The sequence below is a fragment of the Sparus aurata genome, chromosome 6, assembly GCF_900880675.1.
Source record: "Sparus aurata chromosome 6, fSpaAur1.1, whole genome shotgun sequence".
Lineage (NCBI taxonomy): Eukaryota > Metazoa > Chordata > Actinopteri > Spariformes > Sparidae > Sparus > Sparus aurata.
Window position 1 is genome coordinate 6,820,038 of NC_044192.1, and position 19,381 is coordinate 6,839,418.

The window sequence follows — 19,381 nt, forward strand, 5'->3', positions numbered from 1 at the left end:
GAGCTCCTTATTACTTAAAATTATTATTACTTCTATTTGATTGACTACTGACCACTGTCACAGCAAATTTACATTGGAGTTTTTCAACTAGAAAGGGCTCGAGACAACGGTGAAATCTTCCATAGATGATCTAACGAGCCTGCAAGTCTTGTATAGACAAAGTAAACTAACTACAAAAAGACCTTTTGACCCGACAGGCAGCAGAGAGACATTCTGTCAAACTGTCAGAATGACAGGGACTCTGCATCTGCAAAAGCTTTATGAAACCAATCCAGAGAGACAAAGTTGATAGAAGTCAACATATTTCGTATGTTTTCATATGAGGACACACAAAGAGACAAAGCAGACGTATCAGCTAGCTGGGCAGGTTGTACAGTTAGATATAAAAACAAATTGAAACATAACGAACGATAAATATGTACGCTAACAGTTTAAGATTAAAATTAAAAATAATTTCTCATTCAAACCATGAACTAATCCAATGTGTTTGTCCTTCTTCTGGGTTTTGCTCTGTTGTCATCATCGGCCTCACCTCACCATGCTTCAGAAGACATGCTTATTCCTACTCTTATTACCTGTAAGTAGTGATTTCACATCAGGAATAACTCCTTTTCTCAGCCCATTATCTGTTCCTAATGACCAGCTTCTGATTTCTGCTAAAGTTCTGTCTTGTTTTCTTGCATCCTGTTTGACTTGTGTCACGTTTAACCCCATTTTTAGGAAAAACGTTTCAAAACCCTGAAAACATCCTGCCAACATGCTACAAAACAAATCTAAATAGTTTAATCCATGTTTTACCTGTTGGTTTGTTTTACCAGCCAACAGAATATTTACACTGCATGATAACAGCTGTCGAGGATTAGTTGCTACTCCAACTCTTAACAAAAACTCTAAACAAAAACTGAACTGAAGGTGAATGTATGATTAGGCAGATGGCAATAATTCTTAATTGTAGGAATATAAATTCAGTTGAGTTAAACATTAACTAAACTGTTGTTTTGTAACTAGAAGCATTAACACAATTAAAGCAATTTGTAAAACCTATTTATCAGATAATCAGATCCATAGTCCCATAATTATAATGCATGTTTCCAGTATGAAATTGAAATTTAGTGAGTTCAGTTTTCTATTTGATGTGGTTTTTGGCCTAGAATAGCTGTTTTGGTCACCATAAACACAGCTGGAAATTGTCCCAAGGTATCCTAAAGTTGAGTTGAGAGTAATAGGGATACTTTTAAAAATCCAGCTTAGTCTTGCTGGTTTCTCCAATCTTACTAACCCCAGCTTTAAGTCCATACAGCCGTTGTCAACCACGGAAACCTCAAATTACCACTGTTTGAACAAACGATGTGTTCAAGCTCAAACAATACAATAAGTCTAGTTTAAGGAAGTCAATTTCTTCAATGTTCATTTTCTATCAAAACTAGATTTTAGTCGTATTAGAAAATGTCAATGTAAACCTTTGAGAAAATAAGATGATGAATGTGTTCAGTGATACAGTATTGCCTACTACAACTCATTATACTGTGAGTGTACACATCTGTTGATACGCCAAACTCAATAGTGAATTACTAGCCTTGCTGTTGAAGTGGCACAGGAAGAAATTGATACCTTTGTGGGAAAAAAAATGGCTCTTATATCCAAAATATTTCCATCAGCATCCTGCTTCAGATTCACAAAGTTAAAAGTTAGTGATGGAAGGTTTCTCTGGGAGGAGTTACTTATGTAAGGAAGGATAATGTTCCTGACGGCGGTCTTCATTGGCGAGTGCTCACAGTAAATCAGTTGGAACTGGAATTTAACGACAGGATTAGTTTGGTGGAAAGGGGGAATTTCAGTCGGACTCATCTACATTGTTTGCACGGTCCGTCTCTCAAAGTGCCTCACCCCAAAAGGTCAATGTAATTCACTGTTATCTTCTCCACCAAGTGGCCATTTCCTGCTTATTAACCAATTCTAATGAGGGACTATTATAGCTGTCTGTTCATACATGCACAAGCACGTACAGCACATACACTCCCAAATACACACACACACACACCCCAAGCTCACCCACAAATCCCTGCAGAGAATTTGTAAAAACCCTGCTTCTCCAGCTGTCTTCAAAGCATCTGAAAATTTACTCCGAAATCTGCAGCAGAGTCCTAACTGAGCGGAACAGTCATCACATGCCAAACACTTCTTCTTAAAGCAGCCACCCGGAGGCTGTTTGACCAAACCAGAAATTACTCCTTTACACTCGGAAACTGACACAATTAGAAATACAGCAGACACGACTGTGGGTTTGCTGCTTCTCCACTCTCACTGCTGTGTTTGATTTGTTTCGGTGGAGGAGATGAGCACACACTCAGGGAAAACATAACCAGTTGGAATGACTGAAATCACACATTTGAATAACACAGAAACGACACAGAAAAGCACAAAGTATTCATATGTAACATTTGTTAGTCCCTCATAGAGTCTTACTAGTGTTTGCTGAGATTAATGGGACATTTTTTTTACTGTTTCTAGGTAGATTCATGGGACATTTTTCAGATATTTGTGCTTTTAAGAATTTAAGAATTATTGGCTGAGGTTTCAGCAATATCACAGAATTTTGTGGTCCAAGGTCAAAGTCACTAGAATCACAAGAATTCATACGCTAATAACAACAACTTTGAATCAATAGAATGATGAAGTGATTAATATCCAAAAGTTCAACTTCCATGTGACATCATGATCCTCTGCAAAAACAAGTTTTATGGCCATTAACCAGCGCCGTAGCTCAGGAACGGCAACTTTGACTGGTGAACATATGCAAACAGCGGCGAGGTGTTCAGTTCTTTTTTTGTAATTTTTTTCTATTTATCTCGCTTTCAAATAAAAATATCGGTGTCAACCTCAAAAGTACATTCAAAATCATTTGGGTTATAATGTGTAGTACAGCTTTATTAAACAAACACAACAAAACATATGTGAGTCAGGAAAACAACAAAAATCTTAATGATGATAAATAATAATAAAAGGCCCAAAAGAAATGAACAACCTGTTTTTCTTTAAGGATCTGATAGAAAAACAAAGACCACATACACAGTTATATCACAAAGGAGCCGCAGCACATACACATGTACACAGACACACACACACTCACATGTATACATACACACACACACAGCTATAGCCCAAGGATGTTTACTGGTAGATGAGAGAGGGATTTAAAGTTGTGCAGTCCTGCAGCGTGTGTGTATTCCTGCTCTCTCTCTCTCTCTTTCTCTCTCTCTCTCCACCTCTCTGTATCCCTCAATCTCTCGCTCCCTTGCCGGGCCCTCCTCTAAATCCTGTGATACGCAGATGAAAGTTTGTTTGGGCTTCGCCTGCAGCCTCCTCTGGAGCAACCGCTGTCATCCTGAAGTGACTGACTGCCTGTCTGACTGCTGCGCTGGCTGGGGATGGCTCGAGGATATTTGAGCTATCTGGCTGCCAACCGCCTGGCTGAAGCCATTCTAGCCATAATACGGGAGCTCTGTCAATCCCCCCGACAAGTGAAACAAATGTCGTTTTGCTTGTTTGATTGGTTGCCTTAAGGTTGCCCCCTGTTGACTCGCCAGAGTTCCAAAATAAATGCAATTCCCTCTGCATGCACCACTTTCGAGGAAAAGAAGAGTGCAACAAAACAGTTGTTGATTCTTACAGAAGTGTTGTAGCTGCAGAGACAGTTTTTAGCTACAGATATGTTGGGACAACGTTGTTTGAATTATTGATGGCACAGATATATAGTACAAATTTATTCCATAACAAATCCCATGGATGGCACTTTTACAGGTTGGCCTCTTGAGAAATCCTGAATAATAACCAAGTTATATAGAGTAGTAAGATCACTTTTTCTTTTTAGAATAACTACTTACATTAGTGTAAAACAAAACTCCACTTCAGAAAACCATAAAAAACAATAAATACAATTGTATTTAGTATATATTGTATAGATATATGCCCATGGATCAAGTGAAGCAATCCCATTCATCTCACTTAAATGCTTCTTTTGCTGTGATTTCATCTATATTAAGTGTAATGGGATTTTCTTAACCAAAATGTAGACAAACAAACTCGGTAAGATTCTGAGTTTTCAGAGTAGCTATGCAACACTGCATCCTTGGTCTCTTCAGAGACGTTCAGTGGTAGAATTTTAAAATGCAAAAACCCCAACACAGCTACCAAGATAAACAGCAGGATATAAAAGACAAAAATTCTTCTGAACACAATGTTAGAAATACTGACTGCTCGCTAATGACTTGATTTAGATTTCAGCAGCTGAGATCATCCGTCAGTTAACGGGATCATCACATGGCACAACTTACTGCTGGAGTCAGATCAGTGATCAGAACATCAACACTTCCAAAACAGATTAATATTGCTATACATGATCCCTTAATTCAGGTCATTCACATCATATGAAGGTCAGTTGTCAATAATATTATCTATAATTATTCTGTGTTTTGAGGGAAAATGTCCATACATTTTTTTTTTCTAGCCCATTTAAAGAACCATTGCAGTGCCAAACCCAGTCACCAGAATAAGTGTTTGAAACTTTAAATCCGTATCAGTTTTTCTATTTTATGTCTTAAGAATGCTTTAATTATGGTCTGGTTAGGTTTAGGCACAAAACACATGTGGTGAGGGACTAGAAAAGATCATGTTTTGGGCGCCACAAACAGATGTAGATGTTGTGAAGTCTCATCAAAAAACTTTTGGTTTTGTTGTCAGGTGAGTCGCTTAAGAACTTCCTTTAAAGCCACCTTAAAAATAATCAGTGTTTTCACACATTGGAATGTTGGAACACAGTCTTGAACTGTGGTCACTGGCTTGGCAGCCTTCCTCCGCCATCCCCTCCGCCTCCTGACATGACAGTCAGGTCATTCACATATAATATGAACCTGATGACATGTTTCGTAGAAACGTGAACAATCGGTGGTTTGCAGGACGTAACTGGCAGCATTTTATCTTGGCGACTGAGTTTCCTTGTCGAACAATGGCATTCGTTAATTATCCAACTTTACTTGAAAAACAAGTGAAAAACAATTTAAAGATTCAGTTCAATAAAATCCCTGAGCAATGGAAGAGCTAGCAAAACAAACATTTTGAGAAGAATGATCAAAAGCTCCAAAAAAAGAGATCAGCCTTGAGCTGTGCTTTGATCTGATGGTGCTGGGTCCGTTTGTTCCACAGACTGAGAAAGTGTGGTCACCCTTTAGCTACCGCCGAGCCTGAGGGACAACCAGAAGTGACTGATCAGAGGACCTGCGTGGTCTTGGTAGGTGAGAGGGAGCCAATCCATGAAGAACTGTGCTTCAAAAATCAAATTAGAAAGCTATAAAATGGACTCGAAGCTGAGAGCACAAAGACTCACAAAACTGCATTTTCTACAAAAACAGAATGAAGTTTCATAATGACATTCACTAAATGGAGTGTCCAACATTTGGGAAATGAACCCTTCAAGTGCTCCTGACACCCAATATTTCATATGAGCAACAATTAAAACGCATTTTTTTTCTGCTCTGGAGTTCACCAAAAGTACTGCTGCCTCGCCTCGCTTCGCTCCACTCGTCTCATCTCATGTCTCTCTGTGATATCGTCTCCTCTCAGACTCATCAGGGGAAGCTCTCAGCTCATCCTCCCCCCCCCCCCCCCTAAAAAAAAAACAACGTATCCTCCACGCATCGCTCATTATCGACACATCAAACGGCCTGCAATTAACGTCGCCGGGGGCACAAAGTAGTCCATGATTCTTGCCTCAGTCGGCACCCGGCTGGGTAACCTTAGTGCTTAATGAACTGCCGCTGTGACATTCATTAAAGAAGGATTATGTCGTGCTCATTGCCACTTACAATATGCAAGGAATTTGTCATTTAAACGAGTCCATTAACGGGATGAATGTGCAATAGGTGGAGGTGTACAGAAGGAGGGGGGAGGAGAAGACGAAGGCCTTTCTCTTGTCGCGTTTCTTCTCCTTCTCTGCATTGTCTCCCCCTTTTGTTCCCTCCTCCATCCTCCGTCTCTACTCCTTATCTTCCCTACCTTCTTTCTCCCGGTAGTTTTCTCTCTCGTCATCTTTTTCATTTGGCTTTCCTTTTTTTTCCCCGCCCTCCCTCCTTCCCTCCCTCCCTCCTTCTCATCTCCTGCCCACTCTGTCAGAGTGCAGTTAGATAGCCAGAAATCGGCCACTCGGAGCTCCAATCACGCGGGAGTTTTTGAGGCTACCTGTAAATTGGTGCAGATTAGAGAAAGGTTGAATCCGGGGTTGATGGAAGGAAATGATGATGGAGGAACTTTGCCTGGTGCCTTCCTCCTTTCTGCCCCTCTTTAACACCTTCATCTCGCTCGTTCCCGCAGCTCTTTTTTTCCTCGTTTCCTTGTTTATTCTTGAACTCTTTTGTTTATTTTTCTTCCTTCTCTTGTTCTCTTCTCGCCCTCTGCTCCGTCTCTGGCTTCATAATCTCTCTGCGATATTTCATTTCTCAGTCTCTTGGCTTGAATTGCTTAAGTACTCAAGGGCAAGTACAGCTCATCATCTGATCCAAGACACACACACACACACACACGGACACTAACACTAAAACACAATGATACTGCTTTAAATACTTATTTCTGCATATTTCTTTCAGTCACACACACACACACACACGTTATTATTGTCAGTACACTGTGAGCCCGTGGAATGATAAAGATGAAAAGAGTTTGCTGCCTCCACATCTAACCTTTCATTTCTCACAGCTCCACACCTGTAGAGGGCTGTGCACGCACGTACACAAGCGCATTTTCAAACGTTAACAAAGAAAGATCGCAGATGAATATCTACGCATGAAAGGATGGCCGGCAGCCCAGTCTGCATAGAAATTCTGTTCATTTTGGATGCTTCTGCAACCGTACTTTACATCCAACGCCAACAGTTAGTGCTGGTCGGTGGTGTTCCCTTTTTTGGAGCGATACAAAAAAACGAATGATTTGCAGGCTTGGGAGGAGGATGCTTAGCTTTAATGCTGGTGACAGAAGTTCATGTCTTATCACAGGCACATCGAGGCTGTTTTTCTTTTTTTAACCTCATGTGAGATGACCTCGTAGGGCGAGCTATCTTTCTTTGTTTACGCCTTATCATTTCTGGTTTTAGGTCAAACAAATGCCAGGGACTCATTTTTATTACTGAAGGCACTCTCTGGGTTGTCGTTGGCTGTAAATTGAGGGATCATTGTCCTCTGACAGGCGAAAACGTAACTACGGGGTGTGTGGTGGTATAAACTCTCCTTTTTGGTATCACTTGGTTAAAGGAAAAAAAGTGAAAATTCAGTTATAATCTACTTACCTTCATGCTGATGGAAAGTCAGGGGAAAATTCCACAAGTCCATTAGACATTTTTTAGCGATTCACAGCAAAACAGCAATGCAATATTCTCCTAAACAAATGAGGTAGCTGGTAAATAATGTCTGAACTTTCATTTTTGGGAGAACGTTTTCTTTAAAATCTGTGTGTGTGCGTGTGTGTGTGTGTCTTTAAAGTTTTAAACAATGGATGAAAACTTTCTCTGAAGAGTCATGAATCATGTAACCAAGAACTTGACTAATATTCATCAGTCATTTTTTTAATTTCTTAGCTTATGTTTAACCATCTGGCTTTCTGCAATAGATGTCACTTTAAGAAATGTTCCGCAGCTTCTTCATTTCAGTACATATTCATATCGCCTCTCTGAATCACTGAGTGTTCCAGTTCAAGTCCTTAAATAGTTCATGAAATACTTTTAGACTTGTTGAGAGGAACTTAATAATATGATTAATGCTCTAAATTACAAAGTATTTGTGTTAATTGTCCTCTCGCAGTGACTGTGCAGTACTGAGCAGTTTTTCTGGAGACACAAGCAGGCGTATAGGCGGCTTCGTGATAGGTCACTGAGAAACACACCCACTCACTGGCCAGCGTGCACCGACAGCCAAATACAACAGACACGTGTACGTTCACTCACACAGGCAGAAACACCGCGCGTCCAGCACACGCAGTACTTACAGAGCCTACAAGGAGATCGAGTGTTTGCTCACAGGAACAAGTACACACATACACATCTCAGCATTATAGCCAAGGCTCGTGCGCACACAGCCCACTTGATGCCTTTCGTGACTGGATGTCAGACACTTAAGTAAGTTGAAGAATGTGTTGGTGGATTCTGGAGGAGGTGATTCTTAGATGACTCAACCGGAGATAGATTTTTAAATGATGCGTTACTGATACACAGATTAAGTGATAGTGTCTGTTGTTCGTTTGCAGAGGCACAGCAGGCGCTGATGTGAACAAACACGCTGTGAGAAACTTGGTTAATGGGTCGCTCTGTTCTGACAGCTTGTGGGCAGTGCAGGATGCTCAGATGTGGTGTTTTGTTATCACACACTTCTGAAAAGACAAATCACGTCCTGATGAGGGGGAAATAGTGTGTGCGCGGAAAGCAGAATAAACTAAATGTAACACAAAAATAGTGAAATCAAAGCTCATCTTTAACCCAAACCATGATTACAAACAAATCTCCCAATTAGATATATCTATTCCCACGATTTTAATTTATCATCATGGTTTTCCTCTCTAATGTCCCTGAGGGGCAAAGTTGGGTCAGAAATTAGACCAATTACAGTAATTGCAAATCAAAGAGGAAGCTTTGACTGGTCTCAATCAGCATGACCGAGTGAAAGTTCTGAATTTATTTCCCGAGCCAGGGAGGTTATGTTTCCACGCATCCGTTTGTTTACTGGTTGGTTTGTCAGCAGGATTACACAAAAACTACAGAACCAATTTCCACAAAACTTGGATGGAGGATTTGTCTTTGACGCAGAATAGACCCAATTAAACTTTGGCAAAGATCCATTTTTTTCCCCCTATTTTTTTGTGTCATTATGCGATAGAATCCAGTATTTTCTTTAATTTATCAGAATGTAATGCAAGAATCTTAATAAAAAAAAAACAGCTGGAAATGATCTGCAATCACTATCTTTTCCCATAAATGCGGCCATTATCACTCTATTAGTCATGCTAACTTTGCACTCGGTACCTCGGTTGAAGAGTAGGATCTTCTGCAGCTTTCAGTCGAATCATTTTAAGTGAGTTGACTGAAAATAAACACACGAAGTAATCTGTGAAATGGCCATTATAGGGATCTAGATCGGGGACAGCGAGCCAGCTTATTCTCTTAGCCACTATTGTAAAGTCAGATCATGGTGGGGTCAGATAAAATGCTGAATAACTGTTGTGGGTCACACATGATGATCTGTCACATTAAGTTGCTTTATGTCTTAATCTTTTTAATCTCTTACCATACCAAGAGCTGACCATTTTATCCAGCTCTCGTTTCTATGAGGGTCCATAGTATGCATGACCATTACAGTCGCATCACCAGAAAACAGCACGTCCTGTACATGCTACAGAATAGAGAGCTATATAAGGTGCATATCTCTCTACATGAATGCACTCAATAGTTGTTCTGTATGCATGTAGCCTGTCTGGCATGCAGCAGCTTGCAGCCATGGATGACAGTTCAAAACAACAAGCTATTATATGTTAACTCTGTAGCCTTTTTGGCTAAAATGCTTCACAAACCACAGGTCAAATCATCAGTGGCCATAGACCCTCAACTGCTTTGACTTCTTCTGCTTATGACCGCTAGAAAATACAACCAAGCCTTTCTTTAAAAATGTTTTGCATTACTTCAGTGTAGCGTGCTTTGACTGAGTGTGTGACATTTGTGGGTGAAATGTGCAGCTAAACACAGGTCAGAGCATTTAGCTTCCTGAATGCTCTGACCTGTGTTTAGCTGCACATTTCACCCACAAATGTCTTCACTCATCTGTTGACATTATTATGGTGCTTCGCTGTTTGGTTCAGGTAGCCTGCTTTGATACTCAATGAAGTGTTACACCCAGTTCAAGTGACTGACCTGCCAGTCTGTTTAGAGAAATTAGTGACTGGTCGAGAAGAAGAAGAAGAAGAAGACAGATCTCAGACCTATTCCCTCATTAGCAAAATAAATCGGCTAATAAGGCATGACTGCACACAGACGTATTAACCACAGTGAGCTGCAGTTAGACATTAGTGAAGTCATAATAATTACACAGAAACCATTTAGAGCTCTCTCAAAAGTAAAAGAAACCCACTGTGCTTATTGGCTCTGGTTGGATTTCGCTGCAGCCCCACAGATCAGCCCAAAGCTTTAAGGGCATAATGTTCTTCAAGGTTACATCATGTTTTCCAGACTTCTGGTTTTCAAGTGGGTCAAGATGTTGCTCTGTTATCCTTGGTGGGAAAATAACAAGTCACATCGTATAAAGCAAAATGTTCGATACAAAAATTCCCTTGATCCGTAAGGTCTCAGTCAATACTTGCAAACATAACAGATCTTCTCTCAAACCAAGAGGCCACAGAGCTTTGATTTCTCTTGTAAGTTTTAAAAAAGCCTCTTCACCATGTTATTTTAATACCCAAAAGTTTAATTTGAAAGTAATGTTAATTAACATTTGGAGCATCATGAACCAATTTCAGCATAGCTAATGTCACACTCGCCGTCGTTTTTTATCTAAGTGGTTTTTAATTATACTTTTTAATCACTAAAAATAGAATAGAGCGAGCCCTACTTAAATCTGACAATAATAAAGCACAAAGCAGGTGTTCCTCACCAAGGGTTGAGAAATTACACACACAAAAAACAACTTTTGGGGTAATCCATCATCACCCCAGATGACTTTTAACAAGATTTTACTGACTTTATGGCAGCCTCAGCAGCTGGTGCAGGAGGCTCCTGGCTTCCGAACCATTCCATTGATAATAAGAATACTGTCAAAGGGGCAACTTAAACGGGCCACGTGTCTGACGCAGTAGCATGAGACTGTTCACTGTTCTTCATTTACAGAATGCAAACAATATCAAAATCATGCAGGTTGGGCTGAACCCGCTCCTCCTTCTCAAACATAATGCTCCAGCTCAGACAGACTAAAACTAACAACACTTCTGCTCGAGCTGTAGAGTCCAAATTTCCAGGTTTGTCACCAGGATGTGCCTCTCTAATGGCTGACAAAGTGTAAATACCAGTGGTAACACTTAATTATCTAAAACACCCTGTGATCAATAACCTATCCAGGCTGCTAAAGAGGGACAATCAGTGCTTCCTTTATTCACATCCTGCATTGGGTTTTTTTTCTTCCTTGTTATATATTTTCCAGTGGTTAATGGCCTCCTGAAGTCAAATACTTGTAATTACGACATGGTCATGTTATTTCACAGGCTAATCACCAGAATAAATGGTGGCAGGGTACATTTCTGCAAACCATAGATATGTTGAAACTTTTCATTTATGTATGTTGCAACTTAATATTTCTTTAGGTTCAACTTCCTATATTATGTTATGACAACACTGTGGTTGTGATCCGGTTAGGTATTGGTACAAAAACCATATGGTCAGGCTTAAAATTCCTGTTTTGGTAGATAGTCTTGACATCTACAAAAATGTCTGTTTTTCATCAACACAAACACAGCTGGAAATTGTCCCGAGTTCTTCTGATAAATATCTAAGAATATCTAAAGTCTAGAACTGCGATCTTTGGCCAAAGAGGCCATCTGAACACTCAGAGATGTGGAATACTGAACGATAGACCAGTTTGGTCTTTTCTAATTCAGGACAAGAAGTCTGCTTTTTTTTTTTTTTTTTTTGGCTGCCTCTGAAGGAGTCTTTTCAAAATGAGAAATGAAAGTCTCGTGGGGCTGGTATGACAGATCCTTTCTTGTGAATGAAGACTTTAAAAACCAGCTGCACAGTCAAGGAGATGTTCTAGCTCATGTCCTTGTGAAGAGGTGTGGCAGACTGTAGAAGACATCATGAAGTTCATTTAAGTTTCACTGTAGCATTTGACATCATTTCAGTCTGTTGAAAGCAGCAGCGCTTCAACAGGCGACAACAGACTCCAACTCAAATTAAAACGAGGCACGCTAATTATCACTCGCAGTGTTGCTCGGGATCATGGAACATTCTGACTCCTGGAGGTAATTTTTACAGGACGAGACGCTAAAAATGGACTTCATGGCCGTGCCTTTCCGAGCTCTGGTGAATCTAACCAGTCCACGTTAGATTGTAATGACTCGCTGTCATTTCTGCCATCTGGTGTCTCGGTGGACTTTAAACTGAAGGTTCAGGTAGAACTCAAAATAGCCATCGCACAGTTTCCAACAGATGGGAGTTGTGACATGTGAACAGTGAATAGATGAAAAAAAGAATCATGAGCATACAACCACACTCGAGGGAAATCTCCTCAGCGGTCGTGCAATTACATTTACCTTCATACTGTATATAGCCACTGTAGAAGGCCCGGATGTTACCAAAGTACTGAATGTCATCGTCTCCCATCGGACTCACGTCGCCTGTCCTGTCTTTGTTCTAATTTCTCTGGAGGAAAAAAAATCTGCCGTTTTCCTAATTTTTAACTCTAAACTGTTCTACACAATCAATTATGGGGTCCCCACATGTAAGATATAGAATATGAGTCATCTGAGAAGCATGTTTACTGGTGAACATATGAGAAGTACTAAGACAGCAATGTCAGCGTGGTTTTACTCAACAACTGATGTTGATTCTTGGTCCTTTATGGCAAAGAATGTAATGTTGTTTTTAAACATTGTGATTGAATGTTTTGATAAGATATCTGAATTTGACGTTATGAGGGTACTGTGTACTGAGTTAGAGAAGGAGGAATTTCAAAACTAAAAACGTTTTTTGAAGGTTTTTCTTTTGTCAGTAAATCCAAAGATAAGATTTGGCTCATGACGGTACCACAGACAGAACAAGACATTTGAGGATGTCATCTTTTTTCCCAGTTTGTAGACTTCAGGATACCTCAGCTGTAGAACATCGAGCACAAATATGTGAAAAGAACAAGAATTATTAAAACGTGCTTCAACTCATGACTAAGTGAAATAAAGGAAACAAGTCATAGCCAGTTTTTAGTACACTGATCTTCGTGGCACAGTCGCAAATGTATTTTTTAATACGTTTAAATGATGGTTCAAACTTGACTCGTTATTAAAGCTGCAACAATTAATCTATTAGCCATGGAAAGAAAATCAATTACCAACTTTTATGATCATCAATTAATCCTTCTAGTAATTTTTTTTTTGTGTTTAATATATTTAGTAACGTTTAGATAGAAGTGTGCAAAAAAACAGCAGTAACAGTTTTTCAAGAAAGGAAAGATAAAAAAAACTCCACCCCATACAAAACCTTCTAATAATTTTTCATACAAAAAATCTAAACATTTGCTCGTTCAATCTCCTTAAATGTCAGAATTTGCCTCTTGTCTTTGGGTTTCCAGTGATCGGTTGGACCAAAGAAGCAATTTGAAAACGTCACATTGGACTTTGGGAAATGTGATGAGCTTTTTTAAAATTGGAATTTAAGTTAATTTAATTGGAAAATTATCTTCAGGTTTATCAAGATAGAAAATCCCTGGTTGCAGTCTTACTGGTTATCCATAAAGCTTGTTAGCTAGCTCTGATTGACAATATTCCCAAAATGTTGAGAAAACCTTTTTTTTTTTTTTTTATTTAAATTATTTGATCTCTTGTAAATGATGACAAAACAACCACCATGCAACAGTAGTTAAACATGGATTAAATACCTTGCTGTAAATATAAAGTTAAAGCCTTGCTGTTAATGTCCCAGGTTGACTTAATTTTGCTCATAGCACCAGTAAATGGCTGCTAACACTGTGAGCAAGTAAAAAAAAAAGAAAAAAAAATGTTTGTACTTCTGGATACTGCAATGCATAAAACACAATGTTCATACATACTGTATGCATGTCGCCATTTTGTCTCTTCTGTGTTTCAGTCGCTGCATGTTATAAAGAAATATGATTCTCGTCTGCTTGCTGTTTTCACCATAAATCATCTTCCTGACAGTATTTTTGCTCTTGTGATGGATGTTTGTTTGTAAATGTGTGATTCTGTATGGGCGCTAAATATACACGTTTGTGTGTGTGTGTGTGTGTGTGTGTTCCCGTCTGTGCTTGTGTATGTGCCTTTACGTGTGTGCTTGTTTGTGTGTATGTGTTCATACAACTGCAGGAAGTTGGCAAAGAAGCAGAAGGAGACTGCCAGCAGCTCCACCCAGCAGAGGGAGATGGGTCCGGTCACCACGGCCGATAAGAGCACCACCAAGGTCAGCACCCTGCACAAAGACGACCCGTTCTCCACCTCCAACCAGGACCTCAACGGATTCAGTGAGTGGAAACCCTCCTCAGTTCTAGCCTGAATGTGCATCCAAATCTATCAACTGGCACCATCAAGTAGGCTTAAAATTCTTAGATTGCAGCTACTTCAGCATGAATATTTTCTGGTTTCTTTCCTCCTCTGTGACAGTAAACAGAAAATCTTTGGGTTGTAGACAAAACAAGACATTATAGGGCGTCATCTTGGGCTTTGGAAATGTGTAGCTCGAACAACTCATGGATTAATTGAGAAAATAACTGACAGCTTTATCGACAGTTAAGATAATCATTAGTCATCAAGTATGATCAAGTATAAACACAACAAAGGTAGAATACCACTAGTAAAATAATGCTGTCCTGTTATGGTAAATACATTTGAAAACAGAGAAACATAAGAAATAGTTTTTTTATTATTAATTAAGCTACAAGTTAACTTTTGTCACACGGGGTAAAGTTTTCTTTTGTCCTTGTCTCTACTGGAAAAGACACACATACTTGTGTCTCTGTGCCATTAATCATTTTGTCAGACTCATTTATTCAAAGAGTGGACATCTCATTTTTATAATAAAACTCCCCATATGTTCCCCTTAAACTAATATCAGCAGTGTGTTGTACTGCTCCACTAGCCTCCAATCTTACTTAGTGCAGTTGTAATCAGTTTCGGCTCTCTCCCCTTAAACTCCTCTGTGATGCCTCGTGTGCGTATTGCGCCGGGTGTTTCATGTATGCATCCGTGTGTGATAAACTTATGAGAGTCATTCTGCTTGCGTGGCCATGTGGGTGCATATTTCCACCTCTTTTGTAAAATGATGTGTGTGTATGTGTCCAGGGTAATTAGACAGGGCCTCTCAGAAGGGCACTTTTCTCTTGAAAATGTCAGGCTGGCCTTTCGGGAGTGCTCGGCCATTGAAAGCCAGGGGTGCTGGAGAGGGACTAAGTAGCAAGCTAATGCCTGCTATAATTGCCTGCACTCTCCCTCTAACTGCCCATGCTGCAGTTCTGACATACAATAATGTTTTTGCATTGAAAACACTTGGACCGCTTTAATCTTGCCCTCGGATGGACGATGAAGCTGTGGTATTTAAAAACTTTTTGAGATTTTCTTTGCTGTCAAATATTCTTGACCGTTGGGCGTTTTGCAGCATGTAGGAAAAAAGGAGTTTACTTTCTTTAAGGAGGTATTTCACAGCAGGGAAGACCGCCCTCACGTGCAACACTGTATTTTAAACTGGAACTACATGACCAAAGAAAATGGGCAACAACGTGACAGCTGATCAGTGACGTGCTGTAAGTGGGCAAGGCTTGTTTTTGGCTCATCGTCCATTTTGAAACAGGAAATAGGCAGTGTAGTATCAGAGTCTTGGTTTATAGTTCATTAGCATTGCCTAGTTTTGACAATTAGATTGGAGTTTGATGAAATGCCCCCTTGATCAAAGAGAGCGCTGCTTTTTCTCTTTCCATCTGACTTTGGTGTCAATGGATGCAGGCCCACGATCTGCCAGATGATCATCCTTAGAAAAGTCTGGCATCGTTGTTTTACCATCGCTCATTTGCATAAACTCACATCGTAGGTAAACAAAGCTGGTTGAAAAAGTTTCCAATTTAGACTTTCAGTATTAACCTGTCTTTACTTCCAGTTAGTTATTTGGTATTGCAGACTTAAAAGAAAGGAAATAAATGACTGTCTTCCGGGTTGTTTTTTTGGCTTCCAGGCAGAGCTGACTAGACCTTGCTTGGGGCCAAAAATAAAGTTTTGGATTTTAAATGAGTGTTTTAATTACATTTTGGGAAAACGTGAAGTGAAGTTTAGACTTGTTTAAAGGCATCCAACTTCCCTCCTGTTCTAGTCCGCGTCGGATGAATAAATATGTACGTATATCTTGGTACTTAAGCCACAAAATCTAGAGGGACACTGCTCTGTTTTGACAGCTTATGCAGAGTCTATGAACAGACTATGATACTCTGTATTTTACATTCATGGCTATTAGCTTGATGCAACAGCGTAGTCTATCCCTTGCTGTCTCTCTATCACAGTTGGTTTCTATCTTATCACATGAATATTTGAAAAAAGAAGCAAAGCACACACACACACACACACACACACACACACACAGTCACCGATCCAGGCTCAGTCCTAATGAGACAGAGAAAAACGCTGACGCAAGGTAGGGGACCCAATAATATTTCCGCGGATGGACCCTCGCAGAGCAAATAACCTTTTTGTGTTATTGCATTCTCACCCAGTCACCAGTTATCTTCACAGGACATTGCTGTCAAAGCAGATTTCTTATGGTATGCAGGTGCACTCCTCACTGTATTAAAGTTGGGCTTCTTTTTGCACCGCATTAGCATACAGTGCCTGTACGCATGAGACGAGAGGGATTTTATCACAGAAGAGGAGAAAATATGTTGTGTTTGGAGGTATTAGGAGAGGAGAGGAGAGGAGAGGGGGAAGACGGAGAGGACGACAGAGAGAGGGGGAGAAGATAAACATTGAAATCATCCGCTGTTGGGAAATTGGGCTTTTGTACCAGAAAACAATGGAGCAAACAGAATATGATTAAGAATTAGACGTGCGGGGCTGCTACATGGATAATTTTCACATCAGGCAATTATCAGCACATTCATTTTTAAGAATTTAGTGAAATTACAAAAAAAAATGACTGGATGAGGTCTGTGTCAGGCATCATTCTGACATTTATTTTGACATTTCATTTGATCCGAAACCTCCCAGGTTGTTTTATGTAAAGTATCTGTGAAGCAGTTGGCTGCTGAAAATAGCCAGAAGAAGAACAAGTCGTGCTAAAAACAGCATAGCTCGATATATATTGCAGAAAATGAATGCATGTGGGCCATGACACAAACGTTTTGCCTACTATCACAGGCCTTTATACATGTTTGCTGCTTTCTTATCACCTTATGTGACAGGGACAAAGATGGGTCATTTCAGTGTCACATCAGCCACCATTATCAATGCTAGAAGATGCTGTAAGTGGCCACTTCCATTGACCTCTTAGTGATGTACTTACACCAAGGAGTGACATATAGTGTGGAGAGGCTTTTCAACATCTACGCTTTTCAGTACGTAGCTGGAATGTGTCTCAAACACCTCCCATCATGCTGAAGGTTTTATATGATTTGTGGATCGCTCTGCGCTGTATATGTCTTTTAAACGTCTGCAACTTGGTTGACCTACTAATGTGAAACAGAACAAAATAGCAGTAGAGTTTGAGGAACGAATACTCCAAATGAGACAGAAAACAAAGTGGATAGCTGAATAACTAATGGTGAAAAAAGCGGTAGGAAAGTCGAGCTGAAGAGGTGAGTTAAGAATCAAAGGATGCATTGGAAGGAATAAAGAGTTTACGGATAGAACAGGGTAGAAGCGGGGAAGCGTTCCATGTCATCTGCTTAGTGAGTACGAAGGGAGGTGAAGGAGCTTCCAACACCACATGAACGCATGCAAAAACACTGGGTACTAATTGGCTGCTGAAAGCCTCTAGATAAATGACAATTCCTTTTAGATGAACACACACACACACACACACACACACACCAACAAACTGTAGGTCCTGCAGATAAAAGTGTGTAGGCTAGCTGTGATATCTACTGTGGATTATTGAACGGGATGAAGCAGCGTATAATATGTCACAGTCAGCCTGCCAGAGGTCCCCCTAGGTTTTATCTTATTGTGTGTGTGTTTCTGTGTGTGCGTGCCTTTGTCTATCCTACATATCATTTATTAATAGCCCCTGGCAGTCTGTCAGTGTGTGTGTGTGTGTGTGGGAGATAGTGTATCTGCATGGCCTGCATAGCCATCAGTCACTGTTAAAGAGAGACCGGATGATGAATCATATTTCTGAGCCATGATACTGTGTATCAGCTCAGCTCTGCTCTGTTTTCCATTTAGTTCTGTGGACTTCCTTCCCACAGTTGCCTTTTCGAAACTGACTATAGCAATTTGATCACTCACACTGATGGATCTGAGTGTAGCAGGGAAGCCAGCTTCTTTAAAGGGGCTCAGTGGAACTCCCGTGTTGTGCCGGAAGCCTTGTCGGTAGTTTACGTCAGCCGACTCCATTTCTACACTTACGTTAGCTTCCGTTGCTCTCTGTTAGTGGAGAGGAGAGAGGCGCGGAGGTGAGGCGCTCAACGACATGCGTTAGGTGAAACGGAACAATTACGCATAGTGGGACGATTGCATCAAACCCCTGTTATAGTTTCGTCTGCATGTTGATAGCCTGATATTTCAGAGTGTGATGATAAATGCTTATTTTTCATCCCGTTCCTCCACTTTGTATCAGGCTCTGTTCCCCACCATTGGGTAAATCCATTTCGGTTGCAACACCATTCTTCACACAAGCCACAAAAACCATGTAAACGTATCTATTGATCAACATTTAAAGTAGTCATATTTGAGTGCACGGTCATCGAGACGGAACCACTTTTATGCTTCAAAATCCAATATCTGTAGCTTTGATGGTGCCATTAGTGTTATTGGATTGCTCCTCGTGCTGTTGAATATGGAGTATCGATCGTCCTTTGTTATGCTTTCATTGTTAATTGTGTCCTGTGATGATTGATTTTTGTTTTTTTTATAGATGAGTTCACTGACCCAACTCTTTCTCTCTCCTTTGGCTTCTCCCTCTTGTCCTTCACCTGATTCGCTGTTACTTTCTGTCTCCACTGTCCTCGACGTTTTATTGTCTTTTACTCCCCCGTTCCCCCGTCTCCTCTTCATCTTCTGCATCCTCCTCTTGTTTTCCCCTCTCACATCCTCTGTTCTCATCTCGCCTCTGTTATTGTCTCTCTCCTCTCTCCCCCTAACCTCCCTATCCCGCCCCACACCTACTTTTCACCTCATCTCCCCCTTTTCTTTCCTCCTTGTCCTCCTATTTTCGCATCCTTTCCCCTTGTTTTCCTCTCGTTTCCACGTCCTATCATTCACCTTCCTTTCACCTCACCTCCCTTCTGTCTCCCCCCACAGCCTCCCCCTCTCCCTGCTCTTTCTCTGTGCAGGGAAGCAAGACACTGCAGAGCAAATCCCTGCTGAATTCCTACTACTCAGGTACACACTTGTATACACACAGACGCACGCATATGCACACACATAATCTTTAAAGATGCTT

The 19,381-nt window shown here is 40.4% G+C and overlaps 1 protein-coding gene across 14 annotated transcripts in view; it reads left to right on the plus strand.

The window, feature by feature from the left end:
* Positions 1–19,381, plus strand: part of ptprt (protein tyrosine phosphatase receptor type T) — a 332,412-nt gene that overhangs the window by 239,340 nt on the left and 73,691 nt on the right. For 9 of the 14 annotated variants that reach the window (XM_030420575.1, XM_030420579.1, XM_030420582.1 and 6 more), the window contains 2 exons: positions 14,110–14,264; positions 19,240–19,320. In XM_030420575.1, coding sequence (XP_030276435.1) covers positions 14,110–14,264; positions 19,240–19,320 — 236 coding nt within the window. Of the gene's footprint in view, positions 1–547; positions 578–14,109; positions 14,265–19,239; positions 19,321–19,381 lie in introns of all 14 variants that reach the window. The other 5 variants (XM_030420576.1, XM_030420584.1, XM_030420589.1 and 2 more) reach the window with 2 other exon arrangements.